Source organism: Miscanthus floridulus, chromosome 6 (assembly GCF_019320115.1).
Source record: "Miscanthus floridulus cultivar M001 chromosome 6, ASM1932011v1, whole genome shotgun sequence".
In the NCBI taxonomy this organism is placed as follows: Eukaryota; Viridiplantae; Streptophyta; class Magnoliopsida; order Poales; family Poaceae; genus Miscanthus; species Miscanthus floridulus.
In genome coordinates, this window is record NC_089585.1 from 95,100,472 (window position 1) to 95,122,315 (window position 21,844).

General features: G+C 43.8%; 1 protein-coding gene and 1 pseudogene across 1 annotated transcript; both read right to left on the reverse strand.

The window, feature by feature from the left end:
- Positions 1–8,504: 8,504 nt before the first annotated feature.
- LOC136456358 (uncharacterized) lies at positions 8,505–14,961 on the reverse strand (annotated as a pseudogene).
- A 2,235-nt stretch (positions 14,962–17,196) lies between these two features.
- Positions 17,197–21,345, reverse strand: LOC136460846 (IAA-amino acid hydrolase ILR1-like 8). Its single transcript, XM_066460394.1, has 7 exons — positions 21,289–21,345; positions 20,624–20,915; positions 20,261–20,532; positions 19,433–19,504; positions 18,970–19,352; positions 18,292–18,500; positions 17,197–18,208 (listed from the first exon to the last, which is right to left on the reverse strand). Exons 1-3 carry the CDS (start codon positions 21,343–21,345, stop codon positions 20,261–20,263), a joined length of 621 nt encoding a protein of 206 aa, XP_066316491.1. The 3' UTR covers positions 17,197–18,208; positions 18,292–18,500; positions 18,970–19,352; positions 19,433–19,504.
- Positions 21,346–21,844: the final 499 nt, after the last annotated feature.

Consider the following 21,844-nt stretch of genomic DNA (forward strand, 5'->3'; position numbering starts at 1 on the left):
CTCGCGCCCGTGACTCCGCCTCGCCTTCCTTCAAGTCGCGCTCGAGCTTGCTCCACCTTCCGAGCACAGGTCGGGCCTCCCCGCGTCTCGCCGCCGACGGCCATGGCGCCGCCGTGCTCGGCCGCCATGGAATCCGTCTTCCTTCTCCCCTCCAGCCTCGCCTAGCTACCCTACCGAGCTCGCCTTCTCCTCGCACGTCTCCTGCGCTCGCTCGCTTGCGCTGCCGTGGCCGAAGATGGCCGCCGACCGCTGGCCGAGCTGCGCCGCCGCGCCAGCGCGCGCCCCGGCGAGGCACCTTGCCTCGGCTGGCCAGGCCGAGCCAGGCCGTGGGCTGATGCCCTGTTGGGCCGTCTCCCCTCCCTCGCGCTCGGGCCGCGCAGGCTGGCTGTGGCCGTGGGCCAGTTCATTTCCACGGGCCGGCCCAGTAGAGTTTTAAAGAATTGTTTTCAATTTATTCTTTATTATTTGAAAACAGAAATGGTTTGAAAAATGTTTGGATGATCAAACTTGTTCCAAATTTGTTGAAACAAAATTTGTTAGGTTCCTTATCACCAGATCTACTTGGGAAAAATAGTGCATGTCATTTTTGATATACTTTTCTGTAGGATTTTATTTCATCATGAATATTGCTGATAACTTGAAAAATGTGTAGAAAAATCTATAGTCTTCAGAAAAATATGATTCCAAGTTTGTTAATCTTATTATGTCATGTACTTCCTAGGAAAAATATGTTTCATACATGTGCTGTGGGAAAATTTTGAGGTGTAGTTCAAGTACTTTTAATGGCTGATTTTTGTTATTTTTGCTAGAAAGCAAACTTTGTATAAAACATGCATGTGGTAATTTTTGTACAGTCATTATAGGCTATGAAGAACCTAGGAAAAATATTAATTCTGTTGTTTGACACTTTTCATAGTACAAAGTAATTTCATGCTCATTTTTATGCTATAGCTTGTCATTTTTGTGTAGGATAGTTTACTTATCCAAATGTCATGAAATTTTTATGGTAGTCTGTTTAGGGTAGTAGTATGCTACTATAATTTTCTCAGATTTTTAGGAGCATCAGAAATATAGGTTGCTATTCAAACCTATTATTAATTAGGGTTTAAGCAAGTGTTGCTTTAAGTGTGATTAAGAAATTAGTAAAGCTTTGGTGTATCTTTGAAGCATTTCATAAGATAGGTTAACTTAACATATTAATAGTAGAAGAGAATGCAGTAGATGACATGTGCTTGTAGCATAGTTCTTAGATGATGTTGACTACCTTGTATTTCTACATATCCATCGCATTCATCTCAGTTGATGCACCGTTTGCATAATCCCTTACGCGCATTGCATCATACAGGATCGCAAACCGAGAACCCAGTCGTCATACCCGAGGAGCCCGAGGAGCAGCTCGAGGTGCAGCAGCAGGAAGTGCCAGAAGCCGACGAGGAGGACGTTGAGGAACTTCCGGAGTGCCCCGATCACCGTCCGAGCTCCTTCGAGAGAGGCAAGCCTCGGAGCATTTTTCTCCCGGTTTGCAATAATTTAATTAAATGCTTTACTTTAATTGATGCATTACGTTCAGGAGTTGTTTGCAACCGTTGCTGCATTATACCTTGTTTACCTTTGTTATACTACATCCTTGTTACCCGGTTATCCGCAGTCGAGTCAATGCTTAGCTGGCTTAGACCGGTAGAAGTCGGGTGATTTCCTGTCACCTGCGAGCTATAGGTGGTTACCTGGATCTGTTTGGATGGCTCTGAAGTCATGGTATAACTAAGTGTTAAATGAAGTTGAGACCGGGCGGAGACTTGCAGAGTTTTGGACTGTAGTGTTTCCGTCTGTGTCGATTAAGGACCGACCGTTGTTGGGCCTCGAGTCATGTTGAACGCATGCCTTACATTTAGCTGGCCGGATAAAGTACCTTCCGACCACGAAGCTGGGAGATTTTTCGGGCCGAGTAGATTGCCCGCAGCGCACTGTGCCGAAGCAGGTGTGGTAGGACACGGGGGCGGGATGATAAGACCAAAGTGCAGTCGGTCGGCCCCCGGGTACATGTGGTTCCTGGCAAACTCGAGATACCTGGAAAGTTGACTCGGTGATCAATATCTCACTTTAGCGGGTGAGTGAGATTTGTGTAAGGAATAAATCACCAGCTGGTTAGGAATCGATTCGAATCGCCATCGCTCCTGGATAGTGAGCACTTGACTTGAGTGACTTCATCGTAGTAAATGTTATGGAACACTTGGACAGTTATAATGAATATGACAGTATGGAAGTTGCTTAATGATCATTGGTTATCATTATCTGCTTAATCACATGTTTACTCTAGTATAGGTGCAAATCTAGTTGACAGGTTAATAATAATTAATTTGGCAATAATGCTTTTAGAAAGGTTCTTGAAATGCTAAAAATGCTTCTTTTGCAAATGAGTCAGCTACCCTACTATAAAGCCCTTCATAATCCTTGGTGTCATTTATTTTCGGTTATGTCGGGTAAGTCTGGCTGAGTACATTCTCGTACTCAGGGTTTTATTCCCACTTGTTGCAGATGGGCAGATGTACTACGGCTACTGTATCAACTACCTATATCCTGCGATGGGTGAGGCTTAGGACCATGGGCATGGTCGTTCCTTATGTCTCACCTGATGCTTTTGTTGGAAATGATCATTCGCTGGCACTATATTTAAACTCCGCGTGAGTGTGTGTGTGTGGTTTAAACAAATGACTTCCGCTACTTTTATTCGAACTGGTTCTGTAATAACTATGTTGAAACTCTGATGTATCCGTGATGCAAACTTTTATGTAATATGTGATGGTGACCGCTAAACTTATTACGATCATGGCTGGGACACGAGTTGGTTTGAAATCCTTCGTGATTTCACGGACTACCGGGTTATACGGGCTTAAGTTCGTTCAATCGTCTGCTCTGGTGGATGGTTTTCTTACTTAATTTTGTATAATTGGTCGGTTCTGTTACAGGCGGGCCGGCGGAGATGCGGCGGCGCGGCGGAGCTGTGGTGGCGGCGGCGCAATGGAGACGCGGCGGATGGGGTTAGGGTAGGGCGCGATGGGGATGGGGTTAGGGTTGGGATGGGCTGGCTGGGCCTCTGCCTTTTAATTTTTTTTAAAAAAAATGTGTTTGCCGACGGCCACGGCCATGGCCATCGGCAAAGAACCATCACGTGGCGGCCTTAGGGGCCGTCCTGGGCCTCCACCTTGCCGATGGCTACCTGGGCCCGGCCATCGGCAAAGAAACTTTGCCGACGGCCTTCACATGTCGTCGGCAAAGTTTGAATTTTTTTGTTTTTTTCAGCCCATTTTTTTCTGGTGCCTGCCTACATCAAATATAACCCAACTTCAAAAGTTGGGACAATTTTGAGTTTTTTAGCTATATTTCGTTAATTATTTCTGTTTCTTTGCATTTTTCCGGCGACTCCAAATTTGAACTGCAGGTACATGAAATAATGGGATTTTTTGATTCGAAAGATGGTATTCATGATTCTAGGAGTATGCTGAGTCTGTATCCAGGAGCTCGCATGAAATGACGACCATGTTGGCGTCGTAACATGGGGAGTTACGTGCGTGGAAAGTGTTTTTAAATTATATAAAATCCATACGAAGTCCGAAATTGATGAAACTTGACGAGTTGTGTTGTCATGGCATGTGGAGGCCGTGGTAAAAATTTTAAAAAGTTTCGAGCAAGTGGTGACGTCGGATGGCCAAAACCCATACATCTCCACAACTCGTCAAGTTTCGTACTTGTAGAGATGTATGAGTTTTGGTCATCCGACGTCACCACTTGCTCGAAACTTTTTGAAATTTTTACCACGGCCTCCACATGCCATGACAACACAACTCGTCAAGTTTCGTCATTTTCGGACTTCGTATGGATTTTATATAATTTAAAAATACTTTCCACGCACGTAACTCCCCATGTTACGACGCCAACATGGTCATCATTTCATGCGAGCTCCTGGATACAAACTTAGCATACTCCTAGAATCATGAATACCATCTTTCGAATCAAAAAATCCCATTATTTCATGTACCTGCAGTTCAAATTTGGAGTCACCGGAAAAATGCAAAGAAACAGAAATAATTAACGAAATATAGCTAAAAAACTCAAAACTGTCCCAACTTTTGAAGTTGGGTTATATTTGATGTAGGAAGGCACCAGGAAAAAAATGGGCTGAAAAAACAAAAAAAAATTCAAACTATGCCGACGGCATGTTAAGGCCGTCGGCAAAGTAGGTTTGCCGATGGCCAGCCATCGGCATAGACGGTGGGCCCGGCAGCTCCTGAGGCGGCCATGTGGCCTATCTATGCCGATGGCCGCGGCCGTCGGCATAGCCTTCCCTTTTGCCGACGGCCTGAAGGCAAGGCCATCGGCAAAGGGCACGGTGTTGGCCGGCGTCGACCCTGGGCCAATTTTGCCGATGGTCGGACGTTGCCGATGGCCTGGCCGTCGGCAAAGATTAGTATTTGCCGATGGCTCGGGTTTGCCGATGGCTTTGCCGTCGGCAAAGATCGGCTTTGGCGATGGCCTGTCTTTGCCGATGTCTGGACCGTCGGCAAAATATCTTTGCCGATGGCTCTGCTTTGCCATTGGCAAATCCTGTGGTCTGCCGATGGCTTATTCTCTGGCCATCGGCAAACCTCCCGGCCGTTGGCAAATAAGCCGTTTCCGGTAGTGATGCCTACATGGGTCATATGGAGTAGGAGTTCATGTTGCGCTTCGCTTCAAATAAAGTAAGGTCATCCTCTGATCAAATGAACTCTGAGTAAAGCCTTCCCAAGTTGGATTTTGTAGATGTGGGGACTCGATGACGCCCGATACGGTTGTTAGATCACGACGAACCTTCGTAACCAAGCTGCTTTGAGCAGCGTTAGTGCGATCTTCCGTGGTACGACCAAGCAGGGCAGGGACAGGACCACTCAGGGCTTCTCGGCCCTCTTTGGTACCGCTCCGAGACGCTTCAGCTCTGGCACTGTTCATGCACTGTAGCGTGTCAGGGAGAAGCCAGAAATTCGAGCTTCACCGGCTCCGTGAACAGTAGCCGTGCTACAGTGAGAGGGAAAAGAGGGAGAGAGAAAAACAGCTCCGATCTACAGTAATGCTACAGTGCATGAACAGTGTTCCGTGTCAGTGTGTTAGCCGGAGCCGGAGCGGCCTGGAGCCATACCAAACGGCTCCTTATGGCTAGTGGTACATGCACGTACACCGCAACTGTATGCTTTCGTTGTCATGTCAATTTTTCCTTTTAGATAGATCACGATGAGATCTCACATCAGCTAGCTATGTGCCCACACAATAATTGCGTGGCCAGTTTGCGGTTCTACCCACTCATTGTACTCTCTTGTTCTACTCATAAATCAGTAATGTCTTCATCAACGTGTGAGATCATGTCATGAAAATTGGGTTGAGATGAAATCGACACTGCAAGGTGATGCACTCGTGGCAGTGTATCGGTTTTGATGTTGTTGCATGGAACGCTCTTGTGAGGTGTTGTGTGGATCGACTTGGGCCAAGTCATGGACTCAGTGCTCCGACGTGTTTTGCATGTTTATTTCATGTGCAGGTGTCACTTGAGGCGGAACGTGGTCGATGACTGACTGGAACTAGGTGTTAGATGTGTTAGATCATCTAGATGACTGACTAGACATAGGTGCCCCCTTACACAGCCACCTCCGCGGTCCACGGGTCCTGCGAGGTCGGATCCGGACGCCCCTAGCCTCTCTCCGTGTCGGCGCCGCCTCCTTCCTCTCCTGTCTGCGTCGGCGCCACCTCCTCCCTGTCCGACCCAGATCCGGCGGCACCAAGCTGATCGCTGCCGCCTCCTTCCCCTCTACTCTCCGCCCGGCGCTGCCTCTTACCCCTCCGGCTCCCGGTGCCCGATCTCGCCCGACACATAGCCGCACCCCACCGCCAGCACGATGCCCGACGACCCTAATGGAGAGGAGGGCCAGCACAACCTCTGCGGTACCGGGCAACATAGCGCGGGTAGTGGCGCGCTCCCAACGCCGCCCAACCAGCATGTCTGGCCGAGCGATGGCCGCGCCATGAGTCGGGGAGTGGGGGCAGCGCGAGCGCCACAGGAGAGAGGATGATATATGGGTAAGGCTGGACGAAAAACTCGAAGCTCGTTAGCTCGCTCGGCTCGTGGCTGGCTCGGCTCGGCTCGTTATGATAACGAGCCGAGCCGAGCCTAGATTTTAGCTCGTTAGCTATAACGAGCCAACTCGAGCCAGCTCGCGAGCCGCTCGCGAGCTAAACGAGCCAAGCTTCCAGGAAAAAAAAATCAAAACTTATATTAATTTTTGTATTACTTCGTGTCTTGTACTTTACAATTGACTGATAACTGGTCTAGACCCTATAAATTGACTGGTAACTGGTCTAGACCCTATAAATTGACTGGTAACTGGTCTAGATGCATTTCTTTTATATTATTATTATTCTCAAATTTTAGATAAATGCAAATATCATATTTTGTGTATTTTTTATACCTGGCTCGCGAGCTTAACGAGCCAGCTCGAGCTTTTAACGAGCCGAGCCGAGCTGGCTTTCTAGCTCGTTAGGATAACGAACCGAGCTGAACTAGCTCTTTATCTTAACGAGCCAGAACAAGCCGAGCCGAGACGAGCCAGCTCGTTATCCAGCCTTATATATGGTCTCACATGTCATTGTTGAAGAAAACATAAAAAAGATATAAATATTATATTATTAGAATTTGTTGCTACCTAGGCAAACATAGGGTCTATTTTGGATAGCACTGATGCTCTTAGGGCACGTACAACATTCGTCTTTTTCCCGTCTGGAAGACGCCATTTTTGCAAAACCCCCCTCGACTCAGCTAAGAGACGGGCACGCCATCTCTTCGCGAAGAGACGACGAGGGCTTTTGCTCCCAAGTCATATCGCCTGCTCCAGCACCGTTGTACCATGGGGGCTCGTGCTCCCAAGGCATATTTGAGCACCTTGATTTATGAGTCTATGTAAGAATTAATCAGCTTGTAGATAGCCTAACAGATAACCCATTATATAAGTTGTCTGTATTACTATCTCTATGTGACATGATCAGTACTTGCACACGGCGGCCGTCTAAACTGTTGAACGTGCCCGGAAAGGATAACGGAGCTTCACGTGGAGGGAATGCGAGGCGGTCACAAGCGAAAACGAACGTGTTCCACAGCTAACTGGTAATCGGCCTGTTCGTTGGTTGGTTTCTGGGCTGGTTTAGGCTGGCTGGTGCTGGTTTGTTGTGAGAGAAAAACACTGTTGGCTAATTGGTTTGGGCTGGCTGAAACCAACAAGCGAACAGGCTGAATAGCAGTGTGTTAGAGTGGCATGAGTAGCAGGCATGAGACCAACAGCTCACTGGTGTCAATGAATGTTCCATACATTTTTTTTGGCACAGGCCAGTTAGCAGCTACTTAAGGCAGAAATGGCTTCACAACACATGAGCGGCATCGTGATGAATTTGGTGATGTTTGATGGCAAAAAAGAGCCAACTGAATCCATAAGAGAAGGTATAGGATCATAAAAAATTTTAAATTTACAAAATAGCCGAGGAATGGAACATTTGAAAAACTTGGACAGTGGTTTTATCGAGGAATGGAGCTTATACGGAGAAAATTGAAAGCAACATTTATTTAGCCTCGTCAGGATCTCTGAATGAACTAAGAAATTGATTGATCATGTAGCTCATGGGGAGAGGACAACTACAGTCAATGAATAGACAAAAAATTGCGAAGGTTATTTTCAAGTAAAAAGACCCAAATGTTACCATGAAAAAAAAAGTTACCCACGCTTTTTGCATGTAAAATGTGTATGTACTTTTTAGATATGTCGTTCATTTAAAATGTGCATGTACTTTTGATTCTTGTGATTTATACTCAAATACGTTATGGCATATGTGGTCTATTTTTATACCATTATATCGTTATGTTGTGTGTCTGCCCCACCAATAACTTTGAGCGTGGTCCGCCACTGTGTATGATGTCTATGTTGTGCAGCTGAAAGCTCAAACCCACCAAGAGAACGAATGGCAAAAGAAGCGCAGACCTTCATGGGAAGAAGGTTGTGAGCCACTACATGCTGATCAATCCAGACTAGAAAGCAAATAAACCATAATTTACCATGCATTAGCCCATTTTTCCTATACTATTAGGTACAGTTATACTGGGTTTCTGGTGCACTGAACAGAAAAGTGTTTGCACGGAAGTAAACTGAACTACAAATCTGACCCACTATTCTGGGTTTCTGGTAGTGCTACTAAAAATACATCAGTGTCACGAAAACAAATTGGATTGACTCTTCTAAGTACACAGAGGTTCATGCTGCTCGCTGGAAGAAACTCAAAAACTGTCTGACAAAACATAAGATGACACCAGAGGAATAGATAAATCGAGCCAAATGCTGGGAAAATACTAGTTTCTCCTTATCCAGGTGAGACTGAGCTACCAAAAGAGCTTATTACTCATCAAATGAATGATAATGTACAACATACAAGGATAAACATGATGAATTCAGTATTGATCTATTGGCCCACGCATGAGCATACAAATTAAACCTTACAACAGGCTTCTGCCCTGAAAGGAATGTTACAGATGCTTAGGGAGTAGTTCAAAGAACACCTCAGAAAACAAAGACACGGATACTCTTGGTCATACAGTTCACCTTTAGCCATGGACATGACTGCCATAATCTTGGTTGAACTTTTCATATCTATGTACATGAAGATGAGCAGACGGTCTTGTATTCCTCAAAGCAAGTTCAATATCTTCTGTAGTTACTGGACCAACTTCAGGCAACTCTGCAACATGTCCCACAGAAAAAGCTCTAAAGACTAACCGACTCCAAATAGAAAGAGTAACACTTTTTAATTAACATGCATTGAAAGGTACTATCATAGTACAAATTTGGTTTTTTTTATCTGTGGCACTACTTATTTTCTATTCTGCAAGCACTGCAACCCATACATACAAGTAAGATTTTCCAAGAAATTGAAGAGAAGTTGACAACAAAGAGCAATAAAGTAGCAAGTAGTCATTTGTTCCTGTTCACAAGAACAGAATTGCTGAAAAGAAGAGATTACTAGTTACGAACAAGTCACATACCATCCTCAGGGACCTCTTCTTGCCTGCGTTCAAGAACTGACATTAACCTTCTTAGGGGCTGCATTGCTGCTTCCTTGCATACAAGGCGAATATCAGAGCCAGAATATCCTTCAGTTTTTTCCACAAGAACATCATAGGGAATCTCCATTGTGCCAGGTGTAGATGGCAGGAGCTCTTCAAAGATAGCGTGTCTAGCATCTGGCTCTGGCAATGGAACAAGAATCTGATTGACAAGTTATGGGAAAAAAAGTTCGTTCAGATTTGTCATGAGACTTGAGCTTTCGATTAAAAAAACAGAGATGTTCTCTTTTCTAAAAAATTGTGACAAGCTTTTTTTTTTTAAAAAAATCAATCCCTTGGGGGAAAAACCTCCCTGAGGCACTGCATTAAGGAGAAACCTCAACCACAGGGTCGACAAAAAGGCCCCGAAGGCTGGCTGCCCAGGACACAATCACATATATCTCTGGAAGCAGTTACACAGCGAAGGGCCCTTTTTTGTGACACCTTGGGTTCTAGCCCTGGTTGGCTGGCACCCCAACTGGGTGCCCAACCACGACACTAATGCATTCTCATGCAACTTGAACTTTGACATAAGCATTCTGGAGGCTGCTGAGTGCTATAAATTTTCTAGATATTGACCAAACATTATTTAGAATGGTGCCAAAAGAATCACTTGTGCCGGAAGTTGTAAAGATAACTGAATAATTGGAAAGGAGTAAAGATCAGACCGCTGATTTTAGATTACAAAATGATAAAGAGGGCCCTGTACAATTATGCCAGTGGTTTGTATACTGAAAGTTCACGATGGTCTGCCATGAAGGCTTGTCAGACAAGGCAAGATTTCTAAAACAGAAAAGAAAATGAGGCTTGCTACCGCACCTGACTCTTGCAGTTCACTACCAAATAAGAAATCAAATAGAAATCACACATTCAGAAAATTATAGAAAAATGTGGTAATATGTATGAAATTTGTAAATCAACTATTTGAAACACAAGATTATTTAGAAAAGGATACACGCTTCTCCAGCCGACGCAGCATTGCTGCATCCAACTCCCATGGTAAATTTGTTGCTGCTAGAACAAAAACAAGCTCATCTGTCTTAGTCAACCCATCCATCTGCACCAACAAAATCAAAATGTTATGAAATAACCAATACCGTAGAGACAATAGCCTGTTCCCAAAACTGAAGACTAGTTTGTGATCAGTTCAAAGAAGTTAAGAAAGCCAATGATATTCTGCATGTCAAGTTTGGAAAGCTTGAGATGCTTGCTGATCCCCGTGTAGTTAGGTATAATGTCCTTATTTCCCAGATTTTGTAGTTTCCAAAAAGTTATGATTGCAACCAATTTGTGGTTGAGAAGCTCAAAGTTCTCAATGGAAGATAACAGATTATACTTTAGGCTTTGTACAACCCAAGAAAGCTACCTGTATTAATAGCTCAGTTTTCAATCGCCGGCTAGCTTCATGTTCACTACGAGCTTCACCACGTTGACTAATGATAGCATCAATCTCGTCAAGGAAAATGGTAGATGGTGCATGATGCCTTGCAAGCTCGAATAACACTTTCACTAGTTTCTCCGAGTCACCTGCATCACTCGGACTATTAGAATAAGCAAAACCTTTCTGGGAGTGAGGTCAGGAATGAACACTGTGTGCAATAAGGCTACGTGTATTCGAGGCTACAAGTTTGCTCTAGATGCAAAAGTTCAATTATATATTTTGTTGTACAAGTTAGTTGTGCTGCAGCTGCGGCTGCGGCTGCAGCTTGTAAAATGATGAATACTGTTTCCAAAACTAGTACAGCCACTTTAAGTAGAAGCAAACACACCCCACATAGAAAGCATAAAGTAATCATATCATGAAGATTAAGGAGTGTGTGTGCTGCACTTCATGCAATCAATTAGTAAGCAGTTGGCCATCAGCTATATGGCAGGTAGTGTTAACACCAGAGGTTCAGGGGATACTAGAATGGTAGATTGTGATGCAACTATGAAGTTTGTGCAACAATGTCCACAAAAGAGATAACAATAGGTAGCAGAAGATGATGTAAATACATGCCAGGGAACATAACATGATTATTTGAAGGCAAAGAGCTACAGGTCAGCAGCTTTGAGAAGTTACACTATGATAACAAAGAACAGCTCTCAAGTGGGCAGCATAGAAGGCCCTAAGCCTTGCTGCATTGCATGTATGCGGCAGGGGAATATACAAACAAGATAGAAAGGGAAACATAGCAAGAGTCATCCATCTTCTGGTCCCCCTTGGTTGCATATTGAAGTAATGTTGAGGCGAACTGAGTCCAGTTACAATTTATGTTCATCTTTAAGCTCCGTAGTTATGCACAGAACAAGTGTTAAATTTCGTGGAAGGATCAAATTTCCACAGTTATGTAGCTTTGAGCAGACCTAAATACTTCTATCAAGGAAATCTCTATAGAGCAGGCAAAAATATTACATCTTATAGCAAATTTGCAGCAATAAATGGAGCAATAAAAGAAATGCATTAGCTCATACTGCCAATATGGATCATATAAATTGATGCATGCTCATGAACCAGCAAAAACATGTCAAGAAACACATAGAAGACAGTGACATACCACGCCACTTGCTCACAATTGATGAGGCAGAAATATGGAAAAAGGTCGTTTTGCACTCGGTAGCCACAGCTTTGGCTAGCATTGTCTGAAATGAAATATGCTGAGGTTATAACAGTTGCACTCGAAGATGATCGGCAATTGGCAGAGCCTGGATATAGCAAAACAACTAACAGCCATACATACTGGCAGAAATATGCAGGATATGAGGAAACAAGCAAAACAAACCAGTATTGACTATTGACGTTAACAAGTGACATTATCCTTTTTTTAATGATTCAGTATAACTAAAGACAAAAGAAATACTGAGAAAAGAAACAGATCAACTGCAACTTTTTCAGGTAACAATTCCACGTATTACGGAGCTTGATCCTTAGACACCAAAATAGAGCAGCCAATTCTCTATTATCTTTGATAGTTATATGCTTAGCCAAACCGCAGTAGAGAGTAGAACATTCCAAAGAACTGTTCTTTTCTCGAATAGAGGACAGCTGCAAATCATTTCATTAAAGAAAGAGTAACAAGTACACTCCAACGAAATGCTGTAACTTGGTAATTCAATTATACCATGCCAGATATTTGGATTATTTGCACAACTACTAAAGTTCCATGATGAAAAGTCAATAGTATTATTTGTTTTAAATAGGGGGAATTAGCTTGAGAGCAACATGGACCTGCAAAAGTATCACTTAGCAAAATATAGCTGCCCTAGCAAAATATAAATATACATAAAGAACTAAAAACAACAGGAATATCATATATGGTTCAAAAACGAGACAAAAAATCCAAATGATTTTTGGAAGTGCAAACCTTTCCTGTTCCAGGTGGACCAAATAGTAATATGCCTTTCCAAGGTGATAATAGACCAGTGAAGTATCTGGGATTGAAACACAAGAAGCAAGTAATTAGTCAGCAGAGATGAAAGTATCCAACTGGACAACGCATGATTGAAAAAAGTTGAGTGTACAAAAGAAATCCTCAAGACCTTGACTAATACAAATTTTACATCTGTCCTTTAGACCTTCTTTGCAATAAAGACTCCTTTCAAAATCAGTCAGAGTGAATATTACTGTTGGATGGTTAAAACAGGTACTCTATAAAATATGAATGTAGCTTCCAGTAATAAAAATGTTGAAGTAGGTAAATAACTAACTAATTACCTAACTGCAAAACAATGGTTGATAGAGTTCGCCTTTTAAATCAATAGAAATGGAAGCCAATGTGAAAAGCCATGCATCACAAATTGATTAAACAAACCTTGTACGTCATCCATATCATAAACGTATACAGATACAAATAACATGTAAAGAATATGTTAAGAAAGTATCTATAAACATGTGTTTTCTTTAACTTTGCTGCTAAAGTTATTAAAACAATGTTCAAATGAAAAAACATCTAATTGGTACTGCAAGATGTATAAATCTTTAATTTTATTAAAGATTTTCTAGGTTGTACACATATAACATACAATATATTTCACTGAGAAGTAAGCCTACTTGGGATATTTAATGGGCATGACAACTGCTTCTTTGAGAAGACGCTTTGCATTCTCCAGACCTTTTATGCTTTCCCATTTAACATCTGGACTCCCACGAATTATATCCCTGTAGCCATTGGACAAGGAAGCTATAGTAACAACAGTCCAAAATAAATTAGTGCCGCATGAGTGATGTCATGCACAGATTTTTGAAAGATTTACCTCAACAATGTCTCAGCTAAGTTGCGCGTTTCTGCAGATTCAAATGAAGGAAGTAGAGGTTTCTGCCTGCAACCACCATAACCTGTTACCACAGGTCCATAAAAGGGAAAATACATTTGCATGGCAAGTGAAATACATGGTCTTGGAAGGTTATGTTTCCCAAAGAAAATAATACAGCAATGCTTAAAAATTAACGATTGGATCCAGATTTTTTCGAGAACGTGCTTGAGCACGAATATTTGAAGTCCAAAATCAGGCACAAGATTGCATCAGGTTTCATCATGTAAGCCACATGGAGCATGCTGGTCAACTTGCAGAGCATAAAAGTCTAGGAGCATCTCTATCTTAAACTCTTAATAGAAACCTGCTATTTCTGGAATTCAGTCAATGGAGGTAGAATGAAGGCTTTCAAACAAACACTACAGTGCAGTTTCAAGTAAATTTGGCCACACTAACTAGTAGTTACTAATTGATGAACAGAGTAACAGATGGAATTAGCTAACTTTAGAGCGTCATTTCAGTGGTTCACATAAAAAAAAATTGTGTAGTCAAACTCTTTCTGATGTACACCCAAGTAAGCAGAGCAGCAGGTCTTACGGTGGACCATCCTCTATAGCCCCATTGCGTATCTCCACCTTCCTCTCCTGCGAACCAAAACCAGGGAAAGCAAATAATTACATGATTCTCCAAGACGGAAAACTAAAACCATCACCAACCAATGCAACAACAGCTCAGCGACGGTATCCGAAGACACCAGGCACAGATGACCCAACGCACCATCCGCTCGAACTGCTCGAAGACGGCGAGGTCCGCGCCGCCGTTGGCGCGGGCAGCGGCGGGGCGGTGGCTGGCCGCATGGTCGGATCCGCCGCGCGGCGTTGGACCCTCGTCGCGGTCGTCGCCATCATCGCCGGTGGCCTCGCGCCGGATGCCGAGGCGCGTCTCGTAGTACACCACGAAATCCTGCGGGGGGGAGGCCAACCGATCGCGCCACGAGATCTCAGGCACATGCTGGGGGAAGGAGCGGTACTGACGCGAGGGGGGAGGAGTAAAGGGAGAGCGCACGCAGAGGCAGAGGTCAGCCAGCCAGTCACCTCGAAGCTCCAGCGGGTGAGGGAAGGCTCGCCGTCGGCCATCGAGACGCGCGCGCAACGCGTGGGGGAAGAAGGGCGGTGCGGTACTGCTGCTTCGCCGCCGCGCGCACCCACGCACGCACGCGCGACGCGAGCTCTCCGGAAGCAGCAGCTGGGTGGAGCCGTGGAGGCGCCGGGTGCGGTGGGGCTGACGGAAGAATAAACAACAGACAAGCGGCCGGGACAGCGGGGCGTCGATGGAATCTGCGCTGCCGCGCTGGTCTTTCCCCGGGAGGACGGGGGGACGGGGCTCGGTTTCTCTGTGACCGCGCCGCTCTCACTGACAGTGGGCGGCCAGAGCGCGAATTCGTGGTTCTAGCCCATCTGCCAGTGGGAATTTGTGCAAGAGCCGTAGGTTTGTAGGACGGCCCGCTTTTCACCGCGGACTCGCTGACTGCAGATTTCCGTGTGCGTTGTCAACGTGGCGTCCATTCGGGTCTGACCCGACGACGCCTCAGCAACAGTGCTTCACGTGGCGTCCATTCGGGTCTGACCCGACGACGCCTCAGCAACAGTGCTTCTGTTTAGGGACTTGTTTAGATCTCTCTATCACATCAATTTTTGGACGTATGCATAGAGCATTAAATGTAGGTAAAAAAAATTAATTGCACAGTTTGGTTGTAAATCACGAGACAAATCTTTTGAGCCTAGTTAGTTCATGATCGGACAAAGTTTATCAAATACAAACGAAATATGCTACAGTGTCTTGACCCTTTTCTTGTTATGAGTCGTCCATTGTTTTTTCTTACGTCAAATTAGCGAATATTGCTTTTCAGTGAAGCGATCAGAAACAAGGGGCGCGTTCGGCTGGTCTGGAAATTTCAGACCAGCCGGCTGGTTCGGCTTGTTCCCCTCATCTTTTAGCTGCTACAATATTTCTCTCTCACAAAACCAGCTGCTACAGTATTTTGGCTTCTTTTTTCAGACAAACGAACGGGTCGTGTACTGAGCGTGAAAATTTTTTTATGTTCCTGTAGTTTTCTATAAAACTGAGTTGATTTCTATAAAACTTTTATGCAATTACGTGAAATTCTTGCGTTCCAAACAAATTCTAAAATTAGATTATAACTTTGGCTCATCAAGACAATTCCGTCAAACGGGTTCGCGATACATACAAGTTTTTTTTTTTGCCACCGCTTCCACACAAAGATGTTGATTGAACTAGAAACAACGATATAATATCACAGAGAAATCTATGGATCTGTTTGGTTCGTGACCACAATGTCACACGTTAGTTATGCCTAGTTTTTTTAGTTGTTTTGTTTACTGTCACCAATAAGATGTGCCACACTTTTTTTAACACCATGTTCCATGCGTCGTAAACTTATTTTCTTGCCAAACTTTACCACAAGTGTAGCTTCAATTTTATTCGTCAATTTTTATGTTGCAGCTATAGTTTGCCGAAGGTTTGGATGGATAAAATATAGCACCAACCAAATAGACCATATAATTCCTGCTACCGCACCACGCGTCACAAAACTCACATCAAAACAGGGCCAGTAAAGACGGCACCTAGGCCACCATGAGTAGACAACGGAATTGATGCACGAGCCAAACCTATCAAACATCTTTGCTTGGGAGGGTTCAGGGGCTCCAGAATAGTGACACTGTGACAGTGATCACACTAACACAGATATATCGACGGTCGACATGTCCACGAACAATCGATAAGAAATGAAGGCGTCCATGACAAGAGTCGTCACCTGCCGTTTGTCCTGTTATTTCTACAGTAGCGCAGAATAGAGAATACTGCTCTTGAGTACTACTCCTACGAGGCAATTTCCTGTTTTGATATCAAGAGAGAGAGCGCGCGGTGTCTTTTCTCTTTTGTGATTCTAGAAGTTTAATTGTACTTTTTTTTTTTGGTATCTATCTTAACTTTTGTGTTCCACTAGGTAGTATGTCTGTGCATTGCTACAAAACAACTAAACCTTTGTACTAAAAACACATGAATCATATAATAAAATAATAATACTGTAAAATTAAATACCCGTGCTAACGTAATGGCGACCTTCGATAGTACAAATCAAACATTCAAAAGAAAATATATGCATCGGTAACAAAGCGTATAGTACTCGTGCTAACGCCACAACGGCATTTCAGATATGATTATGAAAACAACCAAACGAAGACACAAGAGATGAAGGGGCATGGGTGATTAAAGAATTAAAAATAATAACAACCGGCAAGGAATCAAATATGAGCAGATTATGTCAATTTTTACTAAAAATCAAACATTAGCCGACTATTACTGAAGAAATAGAGTATCAATGCATTCTTTTAGTGGAACTGTGCATTTGAAAGGGATAAAAAGAAGTATTCATCTCATCTATGGTCGAGAGATAAAGCTCTAATAAAATAAATCCCATAGCCAAACCAAAATAGAATCAAAGCAATTCAAACATCTGTAAACAGATACTAACGAGGATTCCAGTACAGATTCCTTGTTGGTTTAGCCAAAAGTCCAACTTTTAGCCGCCAGATATGCATACATCTTTTAACTCAGATATGCATCCATCTTTGATTATGAAAGCGTACATTATCTCAAAACACTTTCCAAGGAAAAAACAGATCATGTGTTCCCCGCCCAAGATGTTGTTCTGGCTTTAATTTCCTTGCTAGGAGGCTTAGAATGTAAAGACCAACAGGCCGTAACAACCAAAGCGCTGCAAAAATGCTAAATCATAATTAACCTGGGAGACTTAGAACTAAGTACATTGCTAATTGTGTGATTGCAAGACCATGGGGAATCATCTAGTGTCCTAGAAAGATTGTTATGAACAGGGAGAGCCTAAGAGTGCCGAGTTGATTGGTGAAGCCCATAGCAAACAACCCTGGCTTCCTTGCCCTGAAGTAGATTGAAGGTGTAAGGAGATCTCTCACATGAATTCAGCCACAGCCAAACAAGGTGTTCCTGAACTCCAATGACCTGTTGCGCAACCTCCAGTACCTGAATGTGTCGAGCAAGAAGAAGAAATGATGTCAACACTTTCTCGTCTTGTTCTGAGTTACAGGGGAAGAGGCACAATCCTACCAGTGCAAGTTAATAACTGCAAGGGTGTATAGAACAAGCAGAAAACTGACACTTCCATATCTTGAGCAATAATTCCAAAAAAAATACTCATGCAAGATATAACAACAAACAATTGAACTTGTTACCCTAGTACTGTAAGGACAATAGTCCACAGACACTTCCGTCCAAAATCTCCTTTCATCCTCATATACTGATATGAAGCATTAGTGCCAAATGAAACTGACGTCTTTATATTATACAGTTACCGGTGTTATCTGCTAAAGATGAGCCTTTGGCCTATGTACAAAACATGTTATAAGGAAAACTGATAGCTAAATATGGAATGCATTATCCAGTCAACCCAGGTAGAGAATATGTAAACCTCCCTTGTTCTTCTCGATCCAAAATTCCTACTCAAATAACTGGTTTTAGTTAGACCATCACAGACAAAAAGATACTCCCAGAACAAACATTATTGAAGGCATCAAACATCGAAAGACAAACAGGTTTAACTGATCCAACTTCTTATTTTTCCAAATTATCATCTAAAGCATTCTGGTTGTTAGAAATTTCTAAAAACAAAATACCATCGTGCTGCCGTCGAACAGGGTGGGCCGGCAGAGGCACGCGTATATTAAGGAAAGCACAAATGTTCGGACCAAAGACCTGCATGGAGAGATAGAGGGATCAGCTTCTCGACTAAAACCAGATGAAAGCATCATTTTTTTTCAAAGCACAAAAAAACAAACTCTGGGCTCTCTTTCATGATCCCATAATCTTGAGCAGCTTTGACCAACCTTTCATATGTTTGCTTTATTACATCCCTCTTCATTCCAACAGAAAAAGAGAGAAATCAGAAGGCATCACAACTGGGAAGCAGAAGGGAGAAATGCCAATGGCATCAGTCAGGAGCGGCAGAGTTTACTTGAATTGTATTCTCAAAATCCTCCACTGACAACTGCATCAAATTAAACTCTGGATTCAATTCAAGCTCTACAAGTCTCAAGCTCTCTCTCTCTCTCTCTCTCTCTCTATATATATATATATATATATATATTAATATATATATATATATATATATATATAAGGATTTCATCCTACAAATACTTGTCATCAAAGTCTAGGTGCTTAGTTGAAAAGTGCAGTGATGATAGACATGAAAAATGGTGCTACAAAATTGTTCTACTATCATCTGACATGTGAATGGATTTATGGAACTGTACAAATAAAGTCAGTTTCTGCAAGAACATACCAAACAATAAATTTAAAAAACGGAACACTATGCGGCCACATGGTCAGGAAAACTGGAAAATGTATAGTATATCGCCCATGCTAACACTACGGCGATATCTGGTAATACAAATTAAACAACAAAAAATATTTCAATTTGATAAAAATGGAATGGACATATCTGTTACAAAGGTTACCTGTTATTATTCTTAGCCCCCATGGACTCAAGACACGAATCACAAAACAAAGCAAATTTCCCACTGCGGAGTGTGCAAGATAAAGCAATTAAGCAAGCTAAGCAAGGTATGGATGAGGGGAGGAATAACAAACTTTTGCAGGCTTTGCATCTGAATGTTCTCTTCTGAGGTGCGGGGCCTTTTGCCTTCCGTATTGCAGACCGCAACATGTCTAATGTAGCATTTTGTGCCTTCCGTATTGCAGACCGCAACATGTCTAATGTAGCATTTGTCCATGCCCTCAATACATCATGCAGACTATTTCCATTTTCCAGCAAAAAGTAGTCGGGTGGGTGCTTTTTGGTACTCCCAGCATGTACCTCAAAGTAGTAAGGTGAAACAACCTGCAACTCATGTTCCATTGGTTCAATCCTCATAGCTCGGATAAATAGGCGGTGATTTTGGAGAAGAGAAGAAAACTCACTTTTCGGCCTTTGCATGAAGAGCATGAGCACAGTATACCGATGGCTTTGATAACTCACCAGAGTACTGCTCGCTGAAATAAGATGAGAAATAGACCCCGAGTCAAAATTACAGTAACCACGATACTGACCACAGAATAAGACATGGAAAATGCAAGTGCATGGTATATCTTGGCCTCCAAAACAGCAAATAGAGATCACATCTCACGTTCACCATAATGCGTCATGTTTTTCTTTTTTTTTTGTGCCGAAAAGTTAATACAGGTGCAGTAGGCCATGATCATGTCACAGAGGTGTCGAAAAGACAATACAAGTGCACTGTAGGCTCAATTGGGCTCCTAGAAATGAACAGAATGGGAAGAATTAAAAGGGCATGCAATTCCATATCTCGCAGATTAATAAATTTGTCAAAAACCCAACTCCATGGCAGTTCCTAGGGATTGATACACTAAACCTAATCTCCCTGCTCATCCTACACAAGAAACAATGCAAACAACTATTGCAATGGGCGGTGGCTTTCCATTCTTGGCTTATAAGCACACAGATTAAAAGATACGACCACCATGTTTGAAGTAAAAATGCTATCACGGACAAGAAAACAAATCGGCAAAATTAAACAAGCACCTCCGCAGATGAATCGTTAGGAAATTAATAATTTGCCACACTTGGAATAATTTCTGGTACTATGTAGTAATAATCTTTTGTTAGCACGCCTCAAATTTTGGAAACAGATTTGAATCCAACGAAGAGAGAAATCGAAAAGATTAGTTCAACGATGAGTAGCACGAACAACACGTACATGCTGGCACACGCACTACACAGGCACGTACCTAGATGGGCAACGCGTCCATGTCGGCCCGGAGCGCGACAATGGGCGGGCGGCCGGTGCCAAGCGTGGCGACGACGCCGGTGCGCGTGACCAGGTGGCGGAACCCGACACCTAGGGCGTCCAGCTCGTCGCGGGCGAGGCGCGCGTAGGAGGAGAGCTTCACGTCGGGGTCACCCTCCAGCTTGCGCGCCTCATGCCGCAGCTCCTCCCACTCGAACTCCTGTAGCTCCAGTGCCACGGCCGCATCCGACGATGACGACATCATCTCCGGCTCTGGCACCGGCACCGACGAAGCGTGAGATCCAATCCGGCGAGGGGTCTAGGGTCGCTTGTGACGCGAAGAAGAGGGGAAAGTGGGGAGTACCTCCAATCTGGATTCGGCCATGGGGCCGTGCCATTGTGGGGAGCTTTGGACTCGCAAGGAGGGTGGGCGCGACCGGCGTCATGGCTAGCTCTAGGCGGGCGCGGGCTGTGTCGCGGTGAGCTGCAGGCGGGTGCGGCGGCGGCACGTCCAACTGTGGGTGGGCGATGATGGGGAGGAGGGCGGAGGAATCACAGGAGCGGTTTCCTTTTGTGCGGCGTGGACTCACGGTGATCGCAGGGGAAAGGCAGACCGAGGGAGCGACGCGAGCGGGATCGCAGGGCAGACGGTGGAACTAAAATAAATATTGCATCAAAAAAAATATCCACATTTTGTTTTTTTAAGTTGCAGGAGATAGGTCCGTTCGAAAGAAATTTTTTACGGCTTCCTCTCACATGTTACTGTAGAAACATCATTTGCAGCGAATGGAGCCACGGTTGTTACTTTAACTATTATAAGTGGCCACAATTCCCTATTTGATATCAAAGAGACAACGATGTCTTTCGTGATTCTAAAAGTTCAATCCTACCTTTTTCATATCTATTTCAACGTTAGTATCCCACATGCCACTGTTGTTAGTTTAGAATGGCTTATTGGCTGTGACATCTGACCGCACCGCCTTGATTAATTACTTCTAACCCTATACATGGTCCAGAGACTGGACCAACCCGTAAACCAACCCATGGTAACCCATACTTGGAGGGCACATCCAAGCTGGTCTGCATCGGGTTTCAAACCGCTCTGATGGAGCATTGTGCATCTAAAACGTATATCATGGGATAATTTTGACTTAGATGGGGTAACTTGTTTCTATACCTCGCCCTAGCACAGTTGCGTCCATGGCGCCTCAGTGACATGGACGCCGATGTCGTGGCAGCGTAGGTGCGGTGGAGTCTAGAGGGCGGGGGCGATGTAGAGGCGATGGTAAAGTCAGTTGTGGCTTCCCGTCGCTGGCAGCACCCTCTCTCTGGATCGGTTAGCGTTAGGGAATCGTCGGTAGAGCACCTGGTAGCTCAGGGAGACCTCGTGCCTTGTGCCCTGGCCCCCACCTCCCTTTTATGGTGTTGTGCGATCAGGGCGTGGATCCAAGGGCTCAATTGGTCATTGGGTCAATTGGTGGACATCAAACTAATATTCTCCCCCTTGATATCACCTTATGACTTAAACTTAACTTTCTTTTTCTTTTTTTTTCTATTCCATCACAGATCAGTGCATAGAACGTGC